The 24209-nt window shown below is 41.6% G+C and overlaps 1 protein-coding gene and 1 pseudogene across 51 annotated transcripts in view; both read left to right on the top strand.

Annotated features, from left to right (window-relative positions):
* The window catches only part of FOXP1 (forkhead box P1), a 521641-nt gene that overhangs the window by 426973 nt on the left and 70459 nt on the right, over positions 1-24209 (top strand). For all 50 annotated transcript variants that reach the window (XR_014507549.1, XR_014507550.1, XR_014507551.1 and 47 more), the window contains one exon: positions 844-1048. Coding sequence is in view for 47 of the 50 variants with exons in the window: in XM_083425259.1 (XP_083281385.1) it covers positions 844-1048 (205 nt within the window). In the remaining 3 variants the exon portion in view is untranslated. The remainder of the gene's footprint in view (positions 1-843; positions 1049-24209) is intronic.
* On the top strand, positions 3828-4339 carry LOC310672866 (small ubiquitin-related modifier 3-like; annotated as a pseudogene). Its single transcript has one exon. The product of its transcript is annotated as a small ubiquitin-related modifier 3-like (transcript).

Below are 24209 nucleotides of genomic sequence, written 5' to 3'. Positions count from 1 at the left end.
GAGACAACTTCTTCAGCCATTAACCTAAATGGTCACCCACTGCTCGGTCCCAGCTCCTGCCAACCTAGCAGTTCGAAAGCACACCAATGCAAGTAGATAAATAGGTACCACTCTGATGGGAAGGTAAACTGCGTTTCCCTGCGCTGCTCTGGTTTTGGTGTTCTGTTGCGCCAGAAGCAGCTTAATCATGCTGGCCACATGACCTGGAAGCTGTACGCTGGCTCCCTTGGCCAGTAAAGTGAGATGAGCACCGCAACCCCAGAGTCGTCCGCAACTGGACCTAACAGTCAGGGGTCCCTTTACCTTTAACCCATCAATCTACCAGAGAGCACTTTGCTCAAGGCTCTCTAAAACATGCAGCCAGCCCAGGTTGGTTGACTCATTGGACTTAAAAGTATTGCATTATTTAAATGTGAAAGTTCATCATGAAATAATAAAAAAATAAGGGAAATGCCATGATTTTCTTTCCTTATGTCTGAGCCTTTCATATTCCTGTATTCACGTCTTCAGTGAGGACTAGAAATAGCCTTTAAAAACTATCTTTTGGCTTTTGATGTATTGACTGCAATGGGACCTCCGTGTTGCCCGCCTTCCAGTTTACCATAACAGTGAAGCCTAACTAATCGACCGCAGGGACATGCAGTTTGTGAGAAACGTTGACTTGGCAGGCAGCATTACTATTGCTCCAATTCAGTGGTGTGTATGTGGCATTTATTACTTGGTCCTTGGAATTTGAAAAATAACCTCCCAGACTAGGTTTTGTTTTCCGGCTTTGATATTAATTACTGTTTGAAGATGGCTAAATTAGCTGTTAATTAATTTCACTATTCAATTTTGTTTCAGGCATGATTCCAAATGAACTGCAGCAACTCTGGAAGGAAGTGACGGGTTCTCACACAGCAGAGGAAGCCGCAAGCAACAACCACAGCAGTTTGGACCTGTCGACAACATGCATCTCCTCCTCGGCCTCCTCTAAGGCCTCCTTAATAATAAACTCACATGCCTCAACAAATGGACAACTATCAGTCCACACTCCTAAAAGAGAGAGGTAAGTGCTTCTACAATTCCTCCTTATCTCTGCCCAGAGCGGTATATCTTTACTGTGGTGTTTGTTTTATTCATGCATATGGCTTCTGTCACCTACATACAAGGGGGGAAATGGCGTATGGAGAAGGACCATAGCTCATCAGTAGAGCATTTGCTTTGTGTAAAGAAGGTCCCAGGTTTGATCCCCAGCTGGGACATTCTGGAGATCTGCTTCCAGTCAGCGGTGGACAGTACAGTGGTACCTCGGGTTACAAACGCTTCAGGTTACAAACACTTCGGATTACAAACTCCGCTAACCTGGAAGTAGTACCTCGGCTTGAGACCTTTGCCCCAGGATGAGAACGGAAATTGCGCGGCGGCAGTGAGAGGCTCCATTAGCGAAAGTGTGCCTCAGGTTAAGGACGGTTTCAGGTTAAGAATGGACCTCCGGAATGAATTAACTTCGTAACCTGAGGTACCACTGTATTGAGCTAGAAAACACTCAGTATAAGGCAGCTTCCTGTGTTTCTGTTAATTCAGCAACTGGTTTTGAGTGCGTAAGCTAAGAGTTAACTTCTTGAGTGTTGTATAAATTTTACTGCTGATACCCCTGGACTCATGAAGAGCATTTGCTGACTTAAAGTCGCTAATCTTTGTTGTGTCTTTGAGTTGGTTCCCCAAACACATTTTTGTCCACATGAGCAGTTCTGACTTGTGTTGAGGTGCTCGCTTTCTAAAGAAAAATGTAATATATGAAGGTGGTAATCCTGGATATAAGTGATCCTGCATTCCGCTGATTACGATTGGTATGTGCTACAACATATGACATAACCCAAGGATAGGTTCGTGCTCACATGGACAGATGTAGCAGGAGTGTATTCAGGTATTTGAGCAATCACACAAGTTTATGTTGTCAGGATCTCATTATTTTGCAGATGTTTTAATGTATATTGTTTCCTTGTGGTACCTGGGAAGCAATTTCTCAGAAATATATTTTATCCTGTTTGTCTGTCAACTGGTTGTTGGTTCTTGAGAAGCAATTTGGAAGGCTCTTTATCTGGACGGTGTGATTGCAAATTGCTGTCCAAAAGGGGTCATCTGATTGTGATGTCAAGTGATTGGCAGGTGGGCTGCCCCAGCCACATGTCAAATTGGGTTGGGGTGGTGGTGCAGATGAATATTTGGCCCATCAACCAGATCCAGTTCCCCACCTCATGATTTAGCTACTTCAAATTTCACACTGACTTGTATGCCCAAAAGGTATCGTGCTTGAAAACTGCTGCTGAACTCTTTAACAATCTAGAGCAACAAACATAGCACCTTAAAAACAGAAACAACAACCCTTCTTGTTCTAACATTTGCTGTCCCTTTTGTGGATCGTCCTTCTTAGGATGACATCTAGGTACATATTGGGACTGTTGCCTCGGTCTCTCTGCTTCTTTTGTTTGTGTGAGGGCCAAGTAGGTGCAGGCCCTCACACAACTCACCGCCTTTGTTTGGATTCCCCTGCATCTAATTGCCACTCATTGTGCAGTACGAGATGCTGTTGCAAAAAGTCCCCCTGAGTTTCAGAAACGGGTTGTCAACTGGGGAATGTGGGGTGAGGTCTACTTTTAGAGGAGATGGCTAGAGAAGGCCTCCCTATTCAACAAAGCTCTCTTGCTGTGCCATTAAGATCCCAGCCATGATCTTTCATGGCCCGGTGATGACGACAAGTGTATGTGTTTATGTTGAGAAGGATCTTTTCCTCTCTGGAACTTGATATGCTTCATAATCAAAAGAGAATTAACTATTTTACTTAATTGCCTATGCTCACTAATTTGTAGGTGACTGGTTGTTGTTTTTCCTGGCCAAAGTTTTTCCTAGTCAAGTGATTTGAAATTTTTTTGGTAAGGCAAAGCATATAAGCACATATAAGCATATAAGCACATCTTGTGCCTTGCTTACATGAAGAAAACAAAGCTGTCATGTATAGATGCAAAATACTTAAGAACATTTTTTTGAATTGAGATATTGTCATATATAGTGTCTGTTACTTAGACAGGGAGGACTTAGTCCTGTTGTTGTTGGTGTACATTTGTGCATGTCTGTCAAATGAAATATGTTTGCTGTAGCACCAGAAGACTGAGTTTTCTTGGGAGGATGAGATGTATGAAAAATGATCTTGGCTTCTTCCAACTTATAGAAAAAGGAGAGAGAGAATCATAACGCTTTGTGTGTATGTGTGTGTGCATGCGCGCACGTGTGTGTGTGTGTGCATGCACTCCCCCGAACTTTAAAGACTAAAGACTGTGCACTGGAATAAGTGTTTCTGTGGCATATATGAGTAATGAACAGCTTAAAGCCAGAAATGGACTGCACTTGGCAGCATATGTGTGTCTGTTTGCTTATATTCTGTGCCCGCCGAGCCACTTTCTTCTGTGGCATGTAGAATTCAGTTTGTTCACATCCTACCATACAGACTGCAATATTTCAGTTTCCAACAGAACATAGGACTGGTTAACAAAGCTGGTGTGCTCTTTTCCTCCCTGTGTAGAACTATCTGGTCTGGTTCACGTGTAACACTAAACCATGGTTTGACACTATGTGCATGTGCTAGAATAAGCCAAAACCAAGCCTTCACACTTCGAGGAGTGGGTTGTAGACATTGTTTTTGTACCGATGGAATATTAACGTGATATGTGCTAGATACTGTGTTAGAACAGAAAATTGGCGGCGGGTGGGAGAGGAGAGGAGAGGAGAGGACAGGAAGACGGGCTCCAAGCAGGTGCGGACTTGCTGCTTGAGGAGGTCCTTGGCTGATGTGCATATCCGAGGAGAAACCCAAGGAAGGAATAAAAATGGAGGATGACCATATCAATTTAAAAGTAGCTGGCCAAATGGATCAGTGGTCCAGTTTAAAATAAAACAGCACCCACAACTAAGTAAACTAATGAAGGCCTATTGTGAGAGACAGGGTTTGTCAATGAGACAGGTTAGATTCAGATTTGATGGACAACCAATTAATGAAACAGACACACCTGCACAGTTGGAAGATGAAGATACTATTGATGTGTTTCAACAGCAGACTGGTGGCATGTGCTAAATATCCTGTTCTTTTAGGAAGAGGAATGTGAAAATCCAACTCACTTTATCATTTGTCCTTGGATTTGCTATTAAATAGTAAACAAATGAACATGCCAATCATACAGGCATCTTCTCATGTTCTGAAGACATCTATCCAAATTCTTTTCCTGTCCCTGGTATACTGTGTGTGCAAGTTGAAGCTGCATCTGTGGAAAATTACTGCATCATAAAAATGGGCCCAGTCAGAATTAAATTTTCAAATACTGGTTGTCTGCTGTCATCTTGTTTCTATAAATTGGTGGCCTAAATACGAGGCTACTGTGAAACAAGGATACTTAGTCTTGGCTTTCATTGTTTCTGTTTTACTGGTTAATTATGTAATGTAAATATTGAAATATCTTTCCTTGCAATAGTAAGTTTCTCCTCAAAACAGTTGGGTTGAGAAGGAAAGGATTTTACTATTAAACAGAGGTATTACTCTAAAATTATTAATGGGATATACAGAAAGGACAGTACTTTCAGAGCCATGCTTAGTGACAGTTTAAGCTTTAAGGTAATGCAAATGTACACGTGCTTTTTCATAATAAGATAGCATAGAATAAAATATTTTTTAAAGAAAAGAAAAAACAACAACAGGAAATTGGCACTGTTGGCTTTTATGTATAGTCAAGCCAAATGGTTCAGTGATATTTCTTAGAGCTGCAGCAGAATTTGCCTGGTTATACTCTATGCAGAATTGCTTTGCAAAAGTTCGTGACTTACTTGGATCTGCTTTTAATGGACATTTCCTGATCTTTGTGATCTGATCTCTGTCTAATTGCAAGATAGTAGGTTTTTTTTTAAGGAATGTAATATATCCCTACATGTTAAATTTGGAACCTAACATAGTTGCACAATTTGCTTTTAATGGAAACTTGTCTGTCAAATCGAAAACCTGGGGGGAAGATGCTGCACCTTAAATTGTGCCTCCAAAGCATATTCTTCATTTTAAAATTCACATGTAATAAATGTTGACACTTTGCCATTTGTGATCTACTAGAGTACAGTGGCTTGAAATCAGCTTTGGGAGAAAATTTGAAAACAAACTTTGTCCCAATTCTTTATTTTATCAAACGAAAAAATAATAATGCAGCCTTAACCTCTAATGAATTTTGTAATACACGTGCACAGTATCATTTATTAGTGTTCAGTAGAACAATTTTTTAAAAACCCTTTTTGAGTCCATCAAAATATAAAAAGATAAATGGCTCAGAGTGGAAGAGGGTTCAAGCTTTGGGTAGCTTCCCTTCTCTTTGGCGCGTTTGAGGTTGGCACCATCAGTTCGCAGCAGCATGATTGAATTACCTCTGTCCATAAGAAGAGGAGGCATAGTATGTGCTGAAGAATGCCGACTAAGGCACTTAAGGTTTCTGTTGCTGCTTTGTCAGGCAGTGTGGTGCCTGCCTAGGTGTCATATGACACATAAAACTCTGCTTGTTTAGATGTTTTTCACCAGCTTTTTATTTATTTGTCTGTTTTAAAAAAGAATATTTCTGAGTATTCAGGGAAGCAGATGAAGGTTTGAGAAAGAATGCTATCTAGGGTACAAGGGGAGTGTTTGTTTCAGGTAACCTTATCTGAATATGAAGCTTTTTCTGAAAAAACAGGACTGGGAAATATTTCCTTTTTAGTAGTCATTATAAAATATTTAGGAGCAGTTTCATTGCAAGATTACTTTTTTAGTATGAATGGACATTTTGAGTTTAATTTAACTTAATTTACCTATTTCATACTTTAGTTTGAGCCTTAAATATATATTTTGTTTTAAATGAACAAGATACGGAAATATACAGGTTGTATTTAAATGCCCTCCTTTTGCCCATTTACTCTATTCTCCAATCATAGTTTTCTCCTGCAGTAATGTTACCATGGAAGTCTCTGATAGTGAATCCATAGCAGGTGACTGGAAAGTTCACCTCTTCTTGGTCACTGTTGCCCCCATTTTACAGACTGAGAATTGAATCTCGGAGATCTGCAACTGAACAGGCAGTAAATTCATGGCAGGAGAAGGAAAAAAATGGGCACATCTATCCATACCCTTTCACCATTTGGATGAACGACTGGGAGCTTATTCTACTGGCTCTTATTTTAGTAACAACACCGAAATCACTTTATTCTCTTATTCTAAATGAAGAACTGGGCGAGCAAGGCTAAGATGTTCAAGGCCACCTGCAATAGAGGAAGGCACCTTCTCTCTCATTTATCCTAATTACTATCCAGGGATTCTTTCTTCACCTTCAGAGAGAGAGAGGGAGTGCCCTGACTGCTGGGGGCGCTGACAGAGCAAGTAAGCTCAAGAGGGCAGCCACATGCAATGGAGAAAATCAACCTTCCCTCCAGACCCCAGTCACTAGCAGCAAGCTGAGGGCAGTGTATAATACCTTCCATAGCACATCGACGAGTAGCATTCCCTGATCTGAACTAAAATGAGAAGTGGGACCCCTGTTTGTGAACCTGCTTCTGCTTCTGTAGCTACGGGCGAGTGCCCATTTAGAAGCTGCTCTCGAAAGCACCATCCAGAGTTTACAGCAATGCTATCTTTTTTTCTCACCCTCCCTCCCTCTCTCTTTTTAAAAAAGCTCCTTATTTAAGTAGTCAGGCAATGTGTCAGTGATATTACAAGCTAAGGGCTGAGGTTAACAGATTGAGAAGAGGGCAGGAGAGAAAGCGGCTGGAAGATTAATGTCAACAGAGATGTTTTCAGGGTGTAAAAGAAAGGGTGAAAACACTGACGATTGAAGGTAGCAGCTCTGAAGAAGCTCTTTGAATGTGGCATTGACTCGGAGCCTTAGGAAGTAGCTTGCGTCTCTTGCTTGCACTCGTTCTCCAAAGAGAATTGCTGATGAACAATAAGATACAGGAGCGGGTACCCTAGTCCACCCCCTACATGCAGCCTTGAGCTGGATCTTAGCAGGAGGATTCTTCCCGGTGCCAGAGGCTGGGGGAGAGGAGAGCGCAGCAGCAACATCCCTCCAGGCCCCCCGCCCACGTCCTGGTCAGCCTTATACTGAATCTCTGTGAATGAGCAGTTTCTTTTCTCTCTGCTAGACTGTCACCTAGGTGGAAGGAGGATAGAGAAACAACACTCAGTTGGGGTGCTCTGGAGGAGTTTTCTCCAGCTGTTATATGTCCAGAAGCGGCACTGGCCGGGGAGGGCGGGGTACAAATAAAACTATTATTATCATCATCATTATTATTATTATTATTGAATAATGCTCTCAAGCAAACTCTCAGCCCCTCTTGCTGTTGTTAGACATTGGAGTGCATTGCTAGTGACTCTGCTGCAACCCAACTCGAGGGATTGGTGGATGGAACTTGATTCCTGGAGTAGGGCTGTTGCCTTTTTGGGTAAGAGTTACACTCCCTCTGAAAAATTAGGGTCATATCCTGCAGAGTGCTCCTGCATTGAGCACTGCTGCTTCCATGTAGCAGCCATGGCTAAGGATTCCTTTCCTTAGTTTAGCCTGGTGAATCAACTGTGCCCATTCCTACAGAAAGCAGAGCTGGCCCTAGTGACATAAGTACCCTGAGAACCTTTTATTTTGTTTACTGGAACATGGAGATGTATTTGGAAATTGTTCGGAAACACCGGCTGTTAATATTTTCTGATGCTAAAAAAATTCTGCAGGGACAGGTCCACTGGATCGCATGACTCCTTTTCTATTCCAGTTGCACTGGTTCCTGATTTCCCTCTGGAGTCAATTCCCTCTGGAGTCAATTACCTTTAAAGGCCTTAACAGTTTGGGACCAGGACACTATGAATAAATTTTCTTCCCATAAGAACCTGCCAGTCCTTTCAGGTTGGCAGTGGAGGTTCTCTTGCATATTCTACTTGTATCTGAGGCCAAGGTTAGCAGGAACATGGGAGAGAAAACCTTGTGGAACTCTCTGTCCCAGGAAATCTTAATTGTGTTCCTTTTGATGGGTTTTTTTTTTTTTTAAATCTCCTTTAGAACATGCATTTGTTCCCATGAGAGTTTTTTTAATTTAACTGGTTAGTTTACTTTTACCTGCCATATTCTGTGTGCCTTTCCCACTTTTATTTTAATAATTTGATTTTGTTGCTTTAGTACTGCTTTCTGAGTTTTGTTAGCAGCCTTTGGCATCTTCAGATGACAAGGTGGAGTATAAATTCAAAATAAATAAATAGCCTCAATTAAACAAGTGACTTCATTTGATGGGAGGTCAATTATTTTCAACAAGATGCAGCAAGAGAGGTTTTTGTGTTTCAGTGATGGTGGAGTTTTGGGAGGGGAGAAGGTTGTAGGCTTGATCCTTGGAAGTAAATAGAGATAAATCACCGTCTTCCCTAAGTGCAAAGGCTACCTGACTTTGGAAAAAATGTCCCAGGGCATAGTACTTTTGTCTAGGTTTTGCAGTTCAGTTCTTTGTGGAAATCAACTAAACGGCATGATTAGGATATGGCCTGCGCAGCAAGCTCACCTGTCCTGGCTAGTTCAACTGAAAAAGTATTTGGTTCATCAAATGTAACTAAAGCTATGTACACATTGCCAGCTTAAAATGCAGTCAGTTTGTTCAGAACCAAACTGGTTTGGGGGAAAACTCATAGAAATGCAGGATTGCCTAAGAAAAGACGTAGAAAATGAGAAACAAGGAGAGTAGGGAAACACACAGCCCACGTTTTAGGAATGAAGATTAACCAGCTAAGGTTCAGGGTGAGTAATAGCGGCTGGAGAAAACAAGTGGATAAATTGAAAATGATGACAACTGCACCTGTTCGGGGGGCAGGAAAGGTCTGGCTATCACTTTCTGTCATTCTGTATATTTCTAATGTTCAGGTGTGAATTTTGTTGCTAGTGTAGTCAAAACAGCACTACCCTCCCACAAGAGAGGAGGTATCGCCAGACTTGGGGAAACCCTGAGGTTTGCAAAAGTATAAAAAGTCCTTATTGGGGAAAATTCTGCAGTGGGGAGGACATTAGAAAACAGTGCAAGGAAGACAGCATTCTCAGTGGCAGTGGAATACTGACTGCCCTTTGGAAGGGGAAATGGCATATGGAGGTAGAAAACAAAAGACAGTATTTATTGTGGTGGAGGGAATGGCTGGCTGGCTGGAACCCTGATCAGGAGCACTCAGGAGGGCAACTTTCTGTTGCAGATCCCACATCTGTTACTCTACACTATTTGGTTTCTTTAAATACTAATCGTCTGCTGGCTACTATAGAAGTTAGCTAAGCCAACTATGGAACTAGTTTCCCCCCTCCCTTTCCCACTTTTCAGAATAGCATTGAGAGTGACAAGTATATGAACCTTCATTTGAGCTCTAGTTACCAAGTTGTTCTGGTTTCATTTGTCATGTTGAAGCTAAATTATTGTGATGTACCATGAAAAAGGACTGTACCTCCAGATTGTAACGAGGTCAAAATGTGTTTCTGAATTTAACTGCTGCTTATTTAAACAGTCTTGTGATGTAGTTCTGAATGTGTTTGACTGTTTCCTGTATCTTCAATGTATATATTTTTACTGCAAATGACTAAAAAAAAGGACCAGTGTCATGTGTTAAGAGCAAGCAGTACTTCTAGGAAGGTTTTTGTTTTCAGCTAGTAATATTTAGGGTATATGGAAACTTATGGGCAGTGTTACAAAGCTGAGTGAGTTTACCCAAAATGAAAACCAAATGATTCAGCCCTGTATTATTACTAAAAAAAGTGCCATAACTCACGTTAGAGGAGTTGTTGTTATTGTTGTTGTTATATTTTATTTATACCCCACCCATCTGGCTGGGTTTTTTAAGTGGGCTGCATAGTTAAAACACACTGGGTTGTATTCATCTATCATAAAGTAGACCAGGAGACTCAGAGAAAAACTTCCAAGAACTCGGAGAGGTTCGTGCAACTGAAGGAGCTTCAGGGGCCCAGGTCCCTGTGTGTGTGTGTGTGGAATATATATGTATATGTCCCCCACTTTCCATCATGTAGGTCTCAAAGTGGCTCACAACAATAAAATATACAACATGCAAAATTTAAAACAGAAATTTAATCTAAAAAAACCCCACGTAAATTTAACCTCAAAAATTTTAAACTTTGAGAATTTTAAATCCCCCTCCCCCGCAGTGTAAAACATATGAGCATTCAGGGTGCATAGTTTTAGTCAGTCAGCTGAAACTGACTCCTGTCTGAAACCCCAGGAAGCCACTGTCAGTCAGTGCAGACAATACTGACCTAGATGGACCCATTGGTCTGGCTTGCTATAAGGCCACTTCCATGCCTTAACTTCCTGTGCTCCATGTTAAGTGTGCCTCTAATTAAAACCCCAATAAAACCCCACAAACCCTTGCATTAAAAAAGAAGCAACAAACATCCAAACCTTCCTGTTTAAATTTTCTCTGGCAGGGAAGTGATACAATTCATTCTAGAAATACTGAGTTAATGCTTTCAGTTTTTCTGGGGCTTTTTAAATTTTTTTTGTCTTCCGCTGTATCTTGTGTCCCCCTCCTTTGTCCCACATTGCACCCGAATTTCGTTAAGCGACGTCAGTGGTGGCAGCAGCTCTGAGGCTTGGCGCACAGCAATCTGTTAAGGAGATAAATAATCTGCCTTGGCATGACACTCCTACTCTCCTCTTTAATTTGTCTTACACAAGGAAAATTATAATTAAATCATTCAGGGTAAACCCTTGAGTACAGAGAAGGGGGAAAAACACACTTTGGTAAAGATTGCCAGTAGAGACCAACTTCCCTGTTGTGCTGTGTAGAGACATTTATCAATATTCAACACTGTTAAAAGGAGAACATTTTCGTGCAATTTGTGAGGCGGATGCCAAAGCTGAAATCAAGGCTTGTTAAGATTCTTTCCCCTGTGCAGTCATGAGCGTTCGGCGTCGTTAGCGTTACGCTCTGACTGCATGTTTCCAGGCTTGGATTTTGCTCAGACAATTTAATAATGTTTATTGTGCTGATTATATACATACATATAAATTCACTCAATGCAGTAAACCTACCTCAGTCATTTCTATCCTAAGGGAAATGGCAAAGCTATAGATACTTGCGTTCACAAAGAGTAAGCAAAAGCAAAGCCATTAAGTAGTATGCAAACCTCTCATCTTTTCAGCATTTGGTTTTCTGCTACAGAAGAACTTAACACCTAGCAAAGCGGCAAATAAGAAGCTTTGTTCTGTTGTTGTTGTTGTTGTTGTTGTTGTTTGAATACCACCCTTCATCCAAAGATCACGGGGTGGTTCACAGCAAAAAAAAGCCACAAAATGAAAACACAAAATACATAAACAAAAACAAACCAATAACAGCCACATTTAAAAGGACATAGAATGTTAATCAGCAAAAGGCCCTCTCTCTATAGAGAAACGTTTTTTCCTGGCGTCTAAAGATATGTAATGAAGGCGCCACGCAAGCTTCCTTAGGAAGAGCATTCCATAAATGAGGAGCCACTGCAGAAAAGGCCCATTCCCGTGTTGCCGCCCTCCAGACCTCTTGTGGGGGAGATGCACGAAGCAGTGCCTCAGATGATGATCACAGGGTCTGGGCCAGTTCATATGGGAGGAGGCAGTCCTTGAGGTACTGCGGTCCTGAGCTGTTTAAGACTGTTCAAAACAAGCACTTTGAATTGGGCCTGGAAACGAAATGGCAGCCAGTGCAGTCAGGTCAGGATCGGGGTAATATGCTCGAACCGTTTCACCTTGGTGAGCAGCATGGCCACCAAATTGTGCACCAGGGGGAGAAATCAGGAGTTAGACATAAATTGCATTGTCTTTTAATATATAGAGGAGATGCCTCTATAAACATGACTTCTGAATTATTTTACCATATTCTGTGGGCCTTAGAATTCTGTGCTGACCAAAAAGCATCTGCTGAGGTTTGCCTCGTTATTTATGCAAAAAATACAGTGGTGCCTCGCAAGACGAAATTAATTCGTTCTGTGAGTCTCTTCGTCTAGCGGTTTTTTTGTCCTGCGAAGCAACCCTATTAGTGGCTTAGCGGATTAGCGCTATTAGCGGTTTAGCGGCTATTAGCGGCTATTAAAGGATTAGCGGATTAGCTGCTAAAAGGCTATTAGCGGTTTAGCGGCTTAGCAAAAGGGGGTGGGGAGCGAAAAAAAATCTCAAGACTTGCAAGACATTTTCGTCTTGCGAAGCAAGCCCATAGGGAAATTCCTCCTGCGAAGCGCATCGAAAAACGGAAAACCCTTTCGTCTAGCAGGTTTTCCGTCTTGCGAGGCATTCGTCTTGCGGGGCACCACTGTACATAAATCCCACCACTTGGTACAAATCTTTGCAACAATTGTTTCACTTCATGAAGTTGGGTTGAGACTGTGGGTTGCATCCAATGCTGGTCCTACTCAGAGGAGGCCCAGCTGAAGTTAATACACAATACTAATTTAGGTTCACTAATTTCAGTGCATCTACTGTGTGTAAAACTTAGTTGGTACATCCCTGCCCCTTGTTTGATAGTTTGACAGGTGCAAACATTTTCCAGCAGGGAGCAGGAATGCTGTGCTAAACCATGGCTTAACAGTACAAACTGCAGTTAATCTTTAACTATGGGCAGTAAAAGCAAGCCACAGTGGAAACAAGCCACCAAAGCCAATATAAGAAAGCTGGCTTGTTTTCATGGATCATAGATTAATCACAATTTAGGATTTGGGCATAATGCAGAAGGAGGAGTTCCCAATCTCTTCTTCATGTCCACACTGGAGAGAGAAGAGAGAGGGAGAGCTCAAGAGCCTGTGTGGCACTGTGGCTCATTCTCAGAATACTAACTCATGGTTAAGCATTGGGCACTTCATTAAAATGCCTTCTCAATGTTGCCATAATAAAACAAATGCCCACTCTATTCTGTGATAGTAATACAGTAGTACCGCTCTATTCTGCCTTGGTCAGACTGCACCTGGAATTGTATGTCCAGTTCCGGGTGCCACAATTTAAGGAGGATATTGATAAGCTGGAGAATGTGCAGGCTGACCAAGGTGATGTAAGAGTCTAGAAACCCAGCCTATGTTTCTATGATCCTCACTAGCTCTTGAACAAATGATTTTTACTTTTCCAATCACTTTCATTTTCTAGAGTTGGATCATCTTTTTTGAATTACGAACCTACCTCTTTCTGTTTCCCATAGGTGTTTCATTGCTATTTTTTTTTAAAGTTTACAAACCTTTTTCAAAACATTTATATTCTCAGTCAGCTAAATTATTATTTCATAATGTCTCCCACCAGCTCACTTCTCCACCAGCTTACCTTTTAGCATGGCAATCATATCTCTCAAGATCTCCAACAAATTAGTTACAACTGACCTCTTTCTCATCAGTCCATGTTGAAAACCTTTAATCACATTAGGCGTTCTAGTGCATTCCCATGTTGAATTCTGCAAAATTGTGCATTGTCATTCCCACCCCTCCTTTCCCCTTCCTCCCACCTTGCATCCTCAAGTGATGTTAAGCTAACCAGTCTGTAATTGCTTCTTACATCACGTGGCTGTTCTTCGGATGAGAGTGTTAGGTTTGTCACTTTATAGTTCTCAGGAATCTGACCTGACACTAGAAAACTTCTGAACTGGAATGGTTCACTGGTTTCTGGTCAGATGTAATAATGATCATTTATTCCATTTTCTAAGCACTCTATCCAAAGCAGTATATCCAAAGGCACTTTAAATAGACTGGGTGAATCTTGGCAGACGCTGAACAGAACTTTTCCAAATTTTAGCATATGTATTGTTTTATACTTCCATCTGGCCAACAGATATCTGAGTGCTTTGTATATTGCCACCCTTTTCTTGCCACTAAGATACTTACATGTGTCTCTAATATAACTTGCTGGTGTTTTTGCATACTGGTTGCTGGTGGCTTACAGCTATTGTGTATACATAAATCTGATTTAGCTCTCCAGCCAAATTTGCAAACAAGCAATGTTATCTGTGGAGACAAATGTTTTGTAACCCCATCCATTGCAGAACTAGATTACATGGGCACAATCCGCTCAGTGTTACACAATTTTATGACAACCCCCCCCCCCCCAAACTGGAGAGATTTCAACATTTGCTTAACCCCCTCAAGTAAATCAATGTGATGTTCCAAGTGCTTGACTTCGGCTGAACTGTGAAACGGAAATAAGACAATTTTAAAAGCATGAGAAGAAATATGCCTTTCATTTTTATTTGCATGCAGTTTAACCATTTTCACTGGTTGTGTCGAGACACGTTAACTTTTCAAAAAAAGAGCAGGGCAGCCAGAAAAACTAAACAAAACCCGGACAAACCTCTGAGGAAACAGGGAAATAATTTAAATAAGCTTAATAGCTATGAATCACACTTCTAAAGGTGATTTCTGTTTAACACTGTAGCATGTATATTACGTATTCTGTTTCAGGGTGCAATCCTGTTCCTGTAGAAATCAATGGTGAAAACCCTATTGATTTTTAATGTATCAGAATTGTAGACTTTAAAATAATGACTTCAGAACAACTGGACGACTTTTAAGCAGTATAAACATGATCCATTAATCCTAGAACTTGTTAATAAAATAACCCCCATTGAATTCAATGGGACTCCCTTCTGAGTAGACATGGTTAGGATTGTGCTTCAAGTTGGATATCACCCAGTGTCTTTTCCTTGATTTCCTTGATTTTCTAGAGTTCGATTCTGTTTCTGGCGGTTATTTGAGAAGGGCTAATATTAGTATTTAGTAGGTACTCTCCTTGCAGTCCTATTTTATACCAAATGAGCTTACACAAAAGCATATGGAATAAGAAATTAAAACTGTAAATAATAGATTACATTCTCGGAGCACAGAATTGCTTATACCTGTTGGATGTTGTCTTTTTCTGACTGGTGTAAACAAAAGAAAGAGCTGCTCCTTTAGGAAGGTGCCTAAAGGAATAGAGACGCTTGCTGGAACATTTCTTTTAAATCTGAATTTCAAAGTGTGTCTGTCCGCATGCGCATTTAAGGCTAACGGTTCTGATGGCTCTTTAAATGCCATTTCAAATCCAGAGCATAGCGCAGGTGGTGCTAATATAGGACAGTCCCCTAGGCTCTTGTCGCCAGGAGTGGTACAGCTTGTTCAGTGTCTGCGTCCATATGGCAATCTGTCCCATTCACAGAAAAGACATTGTAGCTGTGCCTGTGGGTGCTGTGGTCAATGTAGTGTGAAAAGGAAAATTGTAACTCTCAGCAACCTATGCTATATGCACTTCCTTTTGTTAGAGAATCCAAGGTGTGTGTGTGTGTAATTCTTAAATATCCAAGAAAATTCCTGAATCTTGCCAGGTTTATTTTTCTATTTGTTTGTTTTCCTTTCGTGTTTGTTTGTGTGTATTTTTCCCTAGTACTGCAGGGTTAACTAAGCAGGTTGTTATTTGATCACATACCAGTTCGTGGTTACCAGGCTTTTAGTCTCAAAGGGTATCTCTGGTTGTTTAGAGCCAAACTTAATCGTGACACAGTCAGTACTTTGGTTATTCATGAGGTTTACCCCATTCATGTTATAAAGTAAGATTTTCTAATTTTAAGATCGAAAGGTGTTCAGAAGAGAAGGGGAGATGAGTCCTGCCCCTCCTACTGCCTTAACTCTCTATGCTCCATGGCTTCAGCCCCTACCTGCTTAGCTTTCTTCCAGTCTGAGCTAGGGTGCCTAAAGTGATGGACTGCAGAAAGGGGAGGGATCAGGGATCAGCTCCCCATACCCCAGGCATGGCCAGACTTGGCCCTCCAGCTGTTTTGGGACTACAACTCCCAGCATCCTTAGCTAACAGGACCCAGTGGTTAGGGATGATGGGAACTGTAGTCCCAAAACAGCTGGAGGGCCGAGTTTTGCCATGCAAGCCTTACCCATTCACACCTTCAATGTAGAACCCTCTATACCTGAACCCAGTATGCCCTGCTTTTAGGCATGAGCAAAGCAGACCTAGGAGTAATTAAAGCAGCTACCCCATCAGAGCAGATCTACCTTGACTTATACACTGTAAGTCAGGGCTGGGAAACTTGTCACCTTCCAGGTATTGTTGGATTAAGCAGCTCCCATCAGCCCCAGCCAGCATGAGCATTGGTCAGGAATTACAGGAATGGTAATCCAACAATTTTGGAAGAACCATAGGTCCCTCACCCCTGCTTTAACACAACTCATCTTGAAGCGTACGAGTGCCCCAAAAGTTGAAGTACAGTGGTACCTCGGGTTAAGTACTTAATTCGTTCCGGAGGTCCGTACTTAACCTGAAACTGTTCTTAACCTGAAGCACCACTTTAGCTAATGGGGCCTCCTGCTGCCGCCGCGCCGCCAGAACACGATTTCTGTTCTCATCCTGAAGCAAAGTTCTTAACCCAAGGTAATATTTCTGGGTTAGCGGAGTCTGTAACCTGAAGGGTATGTAACCTGAAGCGTATGTAACCCGAGGTACCACTGTATTTTGTTAGATCTCTGAAGGTTGTGTGTTTATGTCTTTCATGTCTTAAATAGATAATGTACTTTGGGTGCATGTGTAAAGGCACATGTGTAAAGGAAAATACAGTTTAGCAAGTCAAAGGTGACTGGTGCTGTTTCTAGGTCTTCATCATTGCCTCCTGGAAGCTGCTGTTCCTTAACCAAAATTGCCTGTAGTTTGAAAAAAGGGGGGGGGAGAGTGCTTCTGTACAAGTAGTTTCCGTTGAAATCAGTGGAATTTAACTCAAAATAGATTTATTTAGATTTGAGGTGAAAAACTGTCTGGAACAAATTTGGCCTTTGTTTTTCATTAAAGAAGGAGAGACAAGAAATTGTGTGTTTTGCCTTTCCTCCTCATTTCAACTTTTTCCTGTGTCTGATTGTGATCTCCACAGAAGCCTCTAGAAAACATCTTGGCATCCAGTGATAAAACCCTTTCCGGGGTGCAGTACGGATCCAACAGCAGAGTAGGAAAAAAACACATAGTCAAAGGGATTTCTTAATGAAGAACATGAAGGATGTGTTAAAAAAAATATCAAGAAAAGGTTTTAAAAATTTGCAAAACAGCAAAACTGGGTGGTTGCTCCTGCGTCCCACATTGCCATTATCATGCCAAATGTTGTTCTGTGTTTGCGTGATTATTTGTTATGCTGTTTAGATAAACACAAACAAATAGAAAGCACAGCACCTGCAATAGCATATGATATTTACACTACCTGTATGATTCAGCTGGTTTTCTGAAGAAATAGAGACTCTGGTGTCCTATGGAATCGGATCGCTTTTTATAACGTGCAAATGAAGGAAAGCATGTCATACACCTGCTTGATGGTGTCGTCTTGCTATGCATTTTTCATTCCTCTCGTGTTGCACTTATGAAGAGTGAGGAGCAAAGACCAGCAGGAGAGGAACAAAGTGGGGGGGGGGGAGTGGCTGATTCCTGAGCTGATGTGATTGCTGCTGTAGGAAAATGGTAGGACTTCTGTGTACAGAACAATACAGTTAATTTCTTTTTAATTCTGAGTGTGGTCCACCAATTATCCCTGCTGCACCACTTTAGTTCTTCTCTAATGGGACCTAGATGGGATTGTGTGTTTTTTTAAGCCCTGCCTTTAAAATAATAGATCTTGTACCGTGGTTGGATTTTGGGGGAATGATTCCCATTTGACGACTCATTGCATAGACATTGGGGCTTTTTCATCTCTTTTAATGCTGCTGCTCTGTTACTCTCTGGAGTGCTGGCAGAATCGGGCCCTCCTATCATTTAAGGTGCAGTAGAAAATATTGTATACAGTGTATGACCATTTTGTGCTGTTCTCCAGTTCAGTCTGATGTACAAGCAGGTGTTTAAGTTCAGACATATGCATACTACAAAATTTAATGGGATTACTCATTTGCTTAAAGTTAGACATATGTTCCCCGCCCCCCCCCTTCTAAAGAATCCTGTTGAACAAGGGCCAGAGTTTTGCTTTTTTTTTCTTTCTTGCTTTTTTTTGGTCCTCAAAATGAATCATATATTCAAGAGCATAAGGCATTTCTGTGTTAAAGATCAGTGAGAAAAATAGGCAAAATGTTAGTTTAATTAGAATAAAGTGATCCTAAGATACCGAATCAATCCAACTTTGTCTGAATAAATTAGAGAACTATGCAGAGAGGAATAAAATGAGATTTAACAAGGATAAGTAGAGTGTGGTTCTGATAGGAAGTTGAAAATCAAAATACATGTATAAAATGAAACATCAGCTTGGAAGAAGCAATTGTATGAGGAGGCAAGATGAGAAATTACAGTGCCTTCTTTTTATTAAAGGCTAATGTGATTTTGGTGTTAATCACCTTCTTATACATTTTTAAAGTTGTTATTCCAATTATAAAATATAGAGCACCAATGACACCAGTTAGGATGCTAAGAACAAACCTGAAGGAAACATTTTTATTTCTACAACAAAAAAGAATAGTGGTGCAAATACCGAAGTGAGCAACCAGAATGATAAAGGGTTTGAAGGGAATAGGCTATGAGCTAAGATTAAAGGGAATTAAATATCTAGAGCCTAGGAAAATAGAGGCTATGGGAGGCCATGATGATAGTATGTAAGTACATGAGGAGACATTAAAAAGAGAAGGAAGAAGAAATTGTTCTCATTAGTTAGCAATGAAATGACTAGAAAATTCTGGGTCTTAAATTCTCCCTGTCAAAGTATTTCTAATGTGCTCTGCATTCCAGGTGCCTGGGTACCAAATTGAAATAAAAACTGAAGTGATCAGAGGAGGGGGAAATGCAATACAATTAAATGGGTAAAGGAATCCACACCTAAAATTGGTGTTGGAATTTAAATTAGTTGACTCCTCTTTTACAGGCACAATGAAAAACGTACGAAGAAATTGGAGTTGTTTAGGCTTTAGTAAAATATCAGAAGGAATGCCTTTTTTCATATATGTTACTGTTTCTTTGGCAGCATCCACTGACTGCCCAGTTTTGCTATGGTGCTTTCAGGTCAAAACTGTATGTTAAATCCATAGTTTGGAGACCTGTTGAAGCTTTATATAACTGCCATTGGGGGGGCTGATCTGCATCACTAAAGCAGCTGTTTAGTGTTGGGAGTGAAGCTTTCATGGATGCCAGTGAGATCTTCCCTCCCATGGCAAGCAGCAACTTCCAAGAGCTAACTTGGGTTGAGAATAGAGTGCACATACAGTGGTACCTCGAGTTACATACGCTTCATGTTACAGACTCCGCTAACCCAGAAATAGTGCTTCATGTTAAGAACTTTGCTTCAGGATGAGAACAGAAATCGTGCTCTGGCGGCGCGGTAGCAGCAGGAGGCCCCATTAGCTAAAGTGGTGCTTCAGGTTAAGAACAGTTTCAGGTTAAGTACAGACCTCCGGAACGAATTAAGTACTTAACCCGAGGTACCACTGTACTTTCAGATTAATGCCTAAACAGGACTACTTATGCACATGATTGCATACTTGATTCTTCTTCACTTGATTCCTGTGCTCTTTAAGATCAGAGGCTGAATGTTTTAATTTCTTCCATTGAAAAGCATAATGTTTTGAGTTGATGTGAGACAATATGATGCCAGGAGTTGTGATGTTCCACTCATGCACAGATGCAAACCATCGCCTGCATGTTGCACACATAAAGCGATGAACCTGCCCTTAGAAAAACCGAATACTGTGTACATTTCTCATACTATGCTGTTCTTAAAGCCCTAAACGGCCTCGGCCCAGTGTACCGGAAGGAGCGTCTCCCCCCCACTCCACCCTCCCCCCCCATTGTTCAGCCCCGACACTGAGATCCAGCTCTGAGGGCCTTCTGGCAGTTCCCTCATTGCAAGAAGTGAGATTACAGGGAACCAGGCAGAGGGCCTTCTCGGTAGTGGCACCTGCCCTGTGGATCACCCTCCCATCAGATGCCAAGGAAATAAACAACTATCTGACTTTTAGAAGGCATCTGAAGGCACCTGCTAGCACTTTGGACTATTTTTAAATAGACATATTTTTATTTGGTGAATTATTTTAAAGAAGTTTTCCTTAACCTTTATTTTATTAGGGTTGATGGAATGTTGCTGCATAACCCAGGAGTATTCTTGTTCTCAGATTTACATCCTTATTGCATTTTTTTCTTGAATGATTCGTGGGCTTTATGTTCTATTTATATTCAGATAAGAAAGCATTTGTTTTGCCAATCAGTTTCTGTATACAGTGGTACCTCGGTTTAAGAGCAGTCCTGTTTAAGAACGATTCGGTTTACGAACTCTGCAAAACCGAAAATTGTGTCCCAGTTTGCGAACTTTACCTTGGTCTAAGAACAGAATTCGAACGGTGGAAGGGCACTGGCAGCGGGAGGCCTCATTAGGGAAAGCACTCCTGGTTTAAGAAAGGTTTCGGTTTAAGAACGGACTTCGGGACTAAGTTCATAAACCGAGGTACCACTGTATTGTAATTTGTTACCCAAGTCTTGAATACTTATCCCAGTGATGGCAAACAAGATGATCAAGGGTATTTTAACCTGGAAAAGATGAGACTGAGAGGAATATCTAAAGCACTGTCACATGGAGGATGGAGCAAGCTTGTTTTCTCCTGCTCCGGAGGGTATGACCCGAACCAATAGATTCAAGCGACAAGAAAGGAGATTCCGACTAAGCACCAAGAAGAGCTTTCTGATGGTTCAGCTGTGGAACAGACTCCCTCTGAAGGGGGTGGACTCTCCTTCCTGGAAGGTTTTAAAGCAGAGGTTGGGTGGGCATCTGTCATTGATGCTTTAGCTGAGATTCCTGCATTGTAGGGGGTTGGACTAGATGATCATCAGAATCCCTTTCCAACTCTACAATTCTATGATTCTAATATCTTCATTGTACATACCTTTTTACCCTGGCCTTTGATACTATCTGTCTACAGTGGTACCTCTGGTTGCGAACAGGATCCATTCCGGAGCCCCGTTCGCAACATGAGCAGAACGCAACCCATGTCTGCGCATGCACGGGTCGCGATTTGCTGCTTGTGCACATGCACTTGGCATCATTTTGAGTGCCTGCGCATGCACGAGTGGCGAAACCCAGAAGTAACCCGTTCCATTACTCTATCTATCTATCTGGACCCACTTTATTTCCATGATTGCATGTTGTTTTAAACTGTTTTTAAAATTGTCTTTTAATTGTTCTAACTTGCCCTGGCACCTTGGGTTGAAGGGTAGGTAATTAATATTAATATAAATTAAAATAAATCTGTTTCTGTGCTATACATCTTTTCTTTTATGTTAACAAGCTCCAGGTTTTCCAGACATGGGACACCAAGGACTGCTGTGTTGTGGCGTCTGTAACTCTCCACGAGATCCTAACTTTAACAAGGCAAATGGCAGTGGAGATTATCATTGAATTTAGTAGATGACATGCAGTACTTACAATGCAATGGTCATCCTAGGAAAGTGCAAAGTTTCTTTGTGGCTGCTGTCCACCTCAATAGTGTGTGCCAATAATAGCAACGGGCTCAGCCTCTTAAGGAGAACAAAGCTGACAATCACTAGATTTAAATTACCATCATTCCAGTGGCAGGGTCTCTGCATGAATATGATATCCTGATGGGATGTGAAATCCTCTAATTAAACATGATTTTAGAACCAGAAAGAGGAAAGAAAATGAGATGATGAGGATAATGGGCAAGAAAACTATGCATTTCAACAAAGAGCGAATGATAGGCACACAGGACATTGCTCCATCTTTTCCTTGGCAGATTGCTCAAGCTTGCTGTCTTTAAACTGTTTCAAATAGCCCAGTAACTGAGTCTCTGTAAGCAAACTAACAGGACATTAGCTGAACACATTCTTGAAAATTAGATGAATATTCTTATTAGCCTGTTCAAAACATCTTGTAACAAATATCTTGGGAATGCTGTGCACTTTTACATGACAGTGTGTTTCCTCTATGCTATACCATAACAACAGAAGGAGTGATATATACAGTGGTACCTCGGGATACATACGCTTCAGGTTACATACACTTCAGGTTGCAGACTCTGCTAACCCAGAAATAGTACCTCGGGTTAAGAACTTTGCTTCAGGATGAGAACAGAAATCATGCTCCGGCGGCGCGGCAGCAGCAGGAGGCCCCATTAGCTAAAGTGGTGCTTTGTTGTCAGCCGGGTGTCCCCATCAGCAGTCTGGCTGCCACATTCTGCACCAGTTGGAGCTTCTGAATCTGGCCAAAGGGCAGCCCCACATACAGTGCATTGCAGTAATTCAGCCTCAAGCTTACCAATGCATGGACTATAGTGGTCAAACTATTCCTAGCCTGGAATATTCACTTCTCTGTTGATGGCAGGGATCACTCTTCCCAATGGACTTGACAGGCAGCTTCCTTTGAAGCCTTTCACCTCCTCTCTAGGGTGAGGAGTCATCCTGCCCTTGAGATTGACTCTGCTTGCAGTTGGTGAACTCAGAGTAGACATGTACAGGACTGCACTGCAAGTATATGTTCTCAACATGTGGTCAACATTCAGTGTTGTATTTTTAAAGATACTAGACTTTAGTATGGTACTTGTCAGATCACGTCCTGTTGAGATTTAGGCTTTCAGCACTTTTCCCCCTCTACCAAAGCTAGGGACCTATCAGGATGGTCCACCCTCAGAGGCCAAATGGATCCAATAAGTTTCCAGATGGCTCTGGGGGATTTTCCAGCTCATATGACTGGTGCTCCTGTTGAAGCCCTGGCTGATCTTTGGAACATCTTAATGGCTTGGGCTATTGACATGATAGCTCTGAGCACTCCCTCTGCTGCTTTGTGGAGCCCATTTGGCTCGCTGGTATACTCCAGAGCTTAGTTCAAACAAACAGGCTCACCATCAAGCCTACCTAGTGGCAGTGAAGGCAGCAAAGAAGGCATGCTTTACTGTCTCCATTGCATCCTCATTGTGCCATCCAGCAGAGCTTTTCCAGGTACTGTGGGGCCTTTTACAGTCTGGCCTGAAGGAGATGACAGAACTGGCAGCAGCTCGGTGTGACTTGTTTGCAAAGCATTTTGATGATAAAGTCACTAGCATCCACCAGGATCTTGACTCCACTTCTACACAGTTAAATCTCAGGGGGTTTCCAGAGCACTGTCTAGTCCTGTTGTGTTGGATAGGTTTCAGTTAGTAAGGCTTGACAATGTGGACAAGATAACTTGGATCGGTCAGGATGACCACTTGGGCTCCTGACCCTTGCCCCTTGTGGCTGATAAAAACTAGCAGGTAGGAGGGGATAGCTGGCTGGGCCAGGGTGGTGATTAATGCCTCTCTGCAATAGGGAGTGTTCCCTGCCTGCTTGAAGGAGGCAGTGGTAAAAACTGCTCCTTAAGATCTTTGGATTAAGGGTGGTATACCAAATTAATTGTTTATTTGATTTTTGCTTTGGGTTGCTGTGTGAAGACAGATTCACTGGTATCAACAAAAAGCATGTCACAAAATTCAGACTACATTTCTAAACCCATTCAAGGCTGTACTCTCTGCAACCCTCTTGAGGATCATAGAATAGACACTGAAGGTTGTGCGGAAATTTTAAAGGTCTGTCTAAGAGTATAATTAGGCCTTTATGTTTTTAGAACAGTATTTTTATTGATATAAGTCTATTAAGAACAGTTCAGGGTTGTTGTTGTTTTTTAATTCTGTGCTAGCTATTGAAGGGAAAAATGAATCTCTTTATACTTTATTAAATGAGCACATACTCTACAAGTCATTGACATGCAGTAAGGATGGTACCTAACAATGCCATTTCTTTCAGTCAGTAGTGCACTTATAAAACAGTTTTGGTCTAGAAAATGTATAGGCTGTGCTATCGTGCGTGCTGAAAAGTGTGGTTTGCCATTGTGCATACTTGAATAGTCATGTCTTTAGTGACCTCAAGGTTAGGCTGCTATAATACATTCTATGTAGGGCTGTCCTTGGGGAATTGTTCAGAAGTTTCAGTTGGCAGAGAACATGGACTTGCCTTTGACCAAGAAGTATTCCACTGTTTCCCCTGACCCCCTGGTAGCCCTACTGTCATCCATTCAAGAGGATAATGCTAATCTCTAAATCTTTGAACAGTCTGCTAGAAGTCTACCGCTTTTCTATGTCTAGAGCCAGGAGCGCACCTGAGCCTATGCATATGCTCTTACTGTCTGGACGTGGCACATAGAGAGAGCCGTTCTCAGTAGTTTTGTTAGTTATGAACCTAATTTTCTTTAG

Source organism: Podarcis tiliguerta (genome assembly GCF_965153285.1).
Source record: "Podarcis tiliguerta genome assembly, chromosome: 2".
Classification (NCBI taxonomy): domain Eukaryota; kingdom Metazoa; phylum Chordata; class Lepidosauria; order Squamata; family Lacertidae; genus Podarcis; species Podarcis tiliguerta.
Note: the sequence above shows the minus strand (reverse complement) of the source record. Positions and strands in the feature narration are given on the sequence as shown.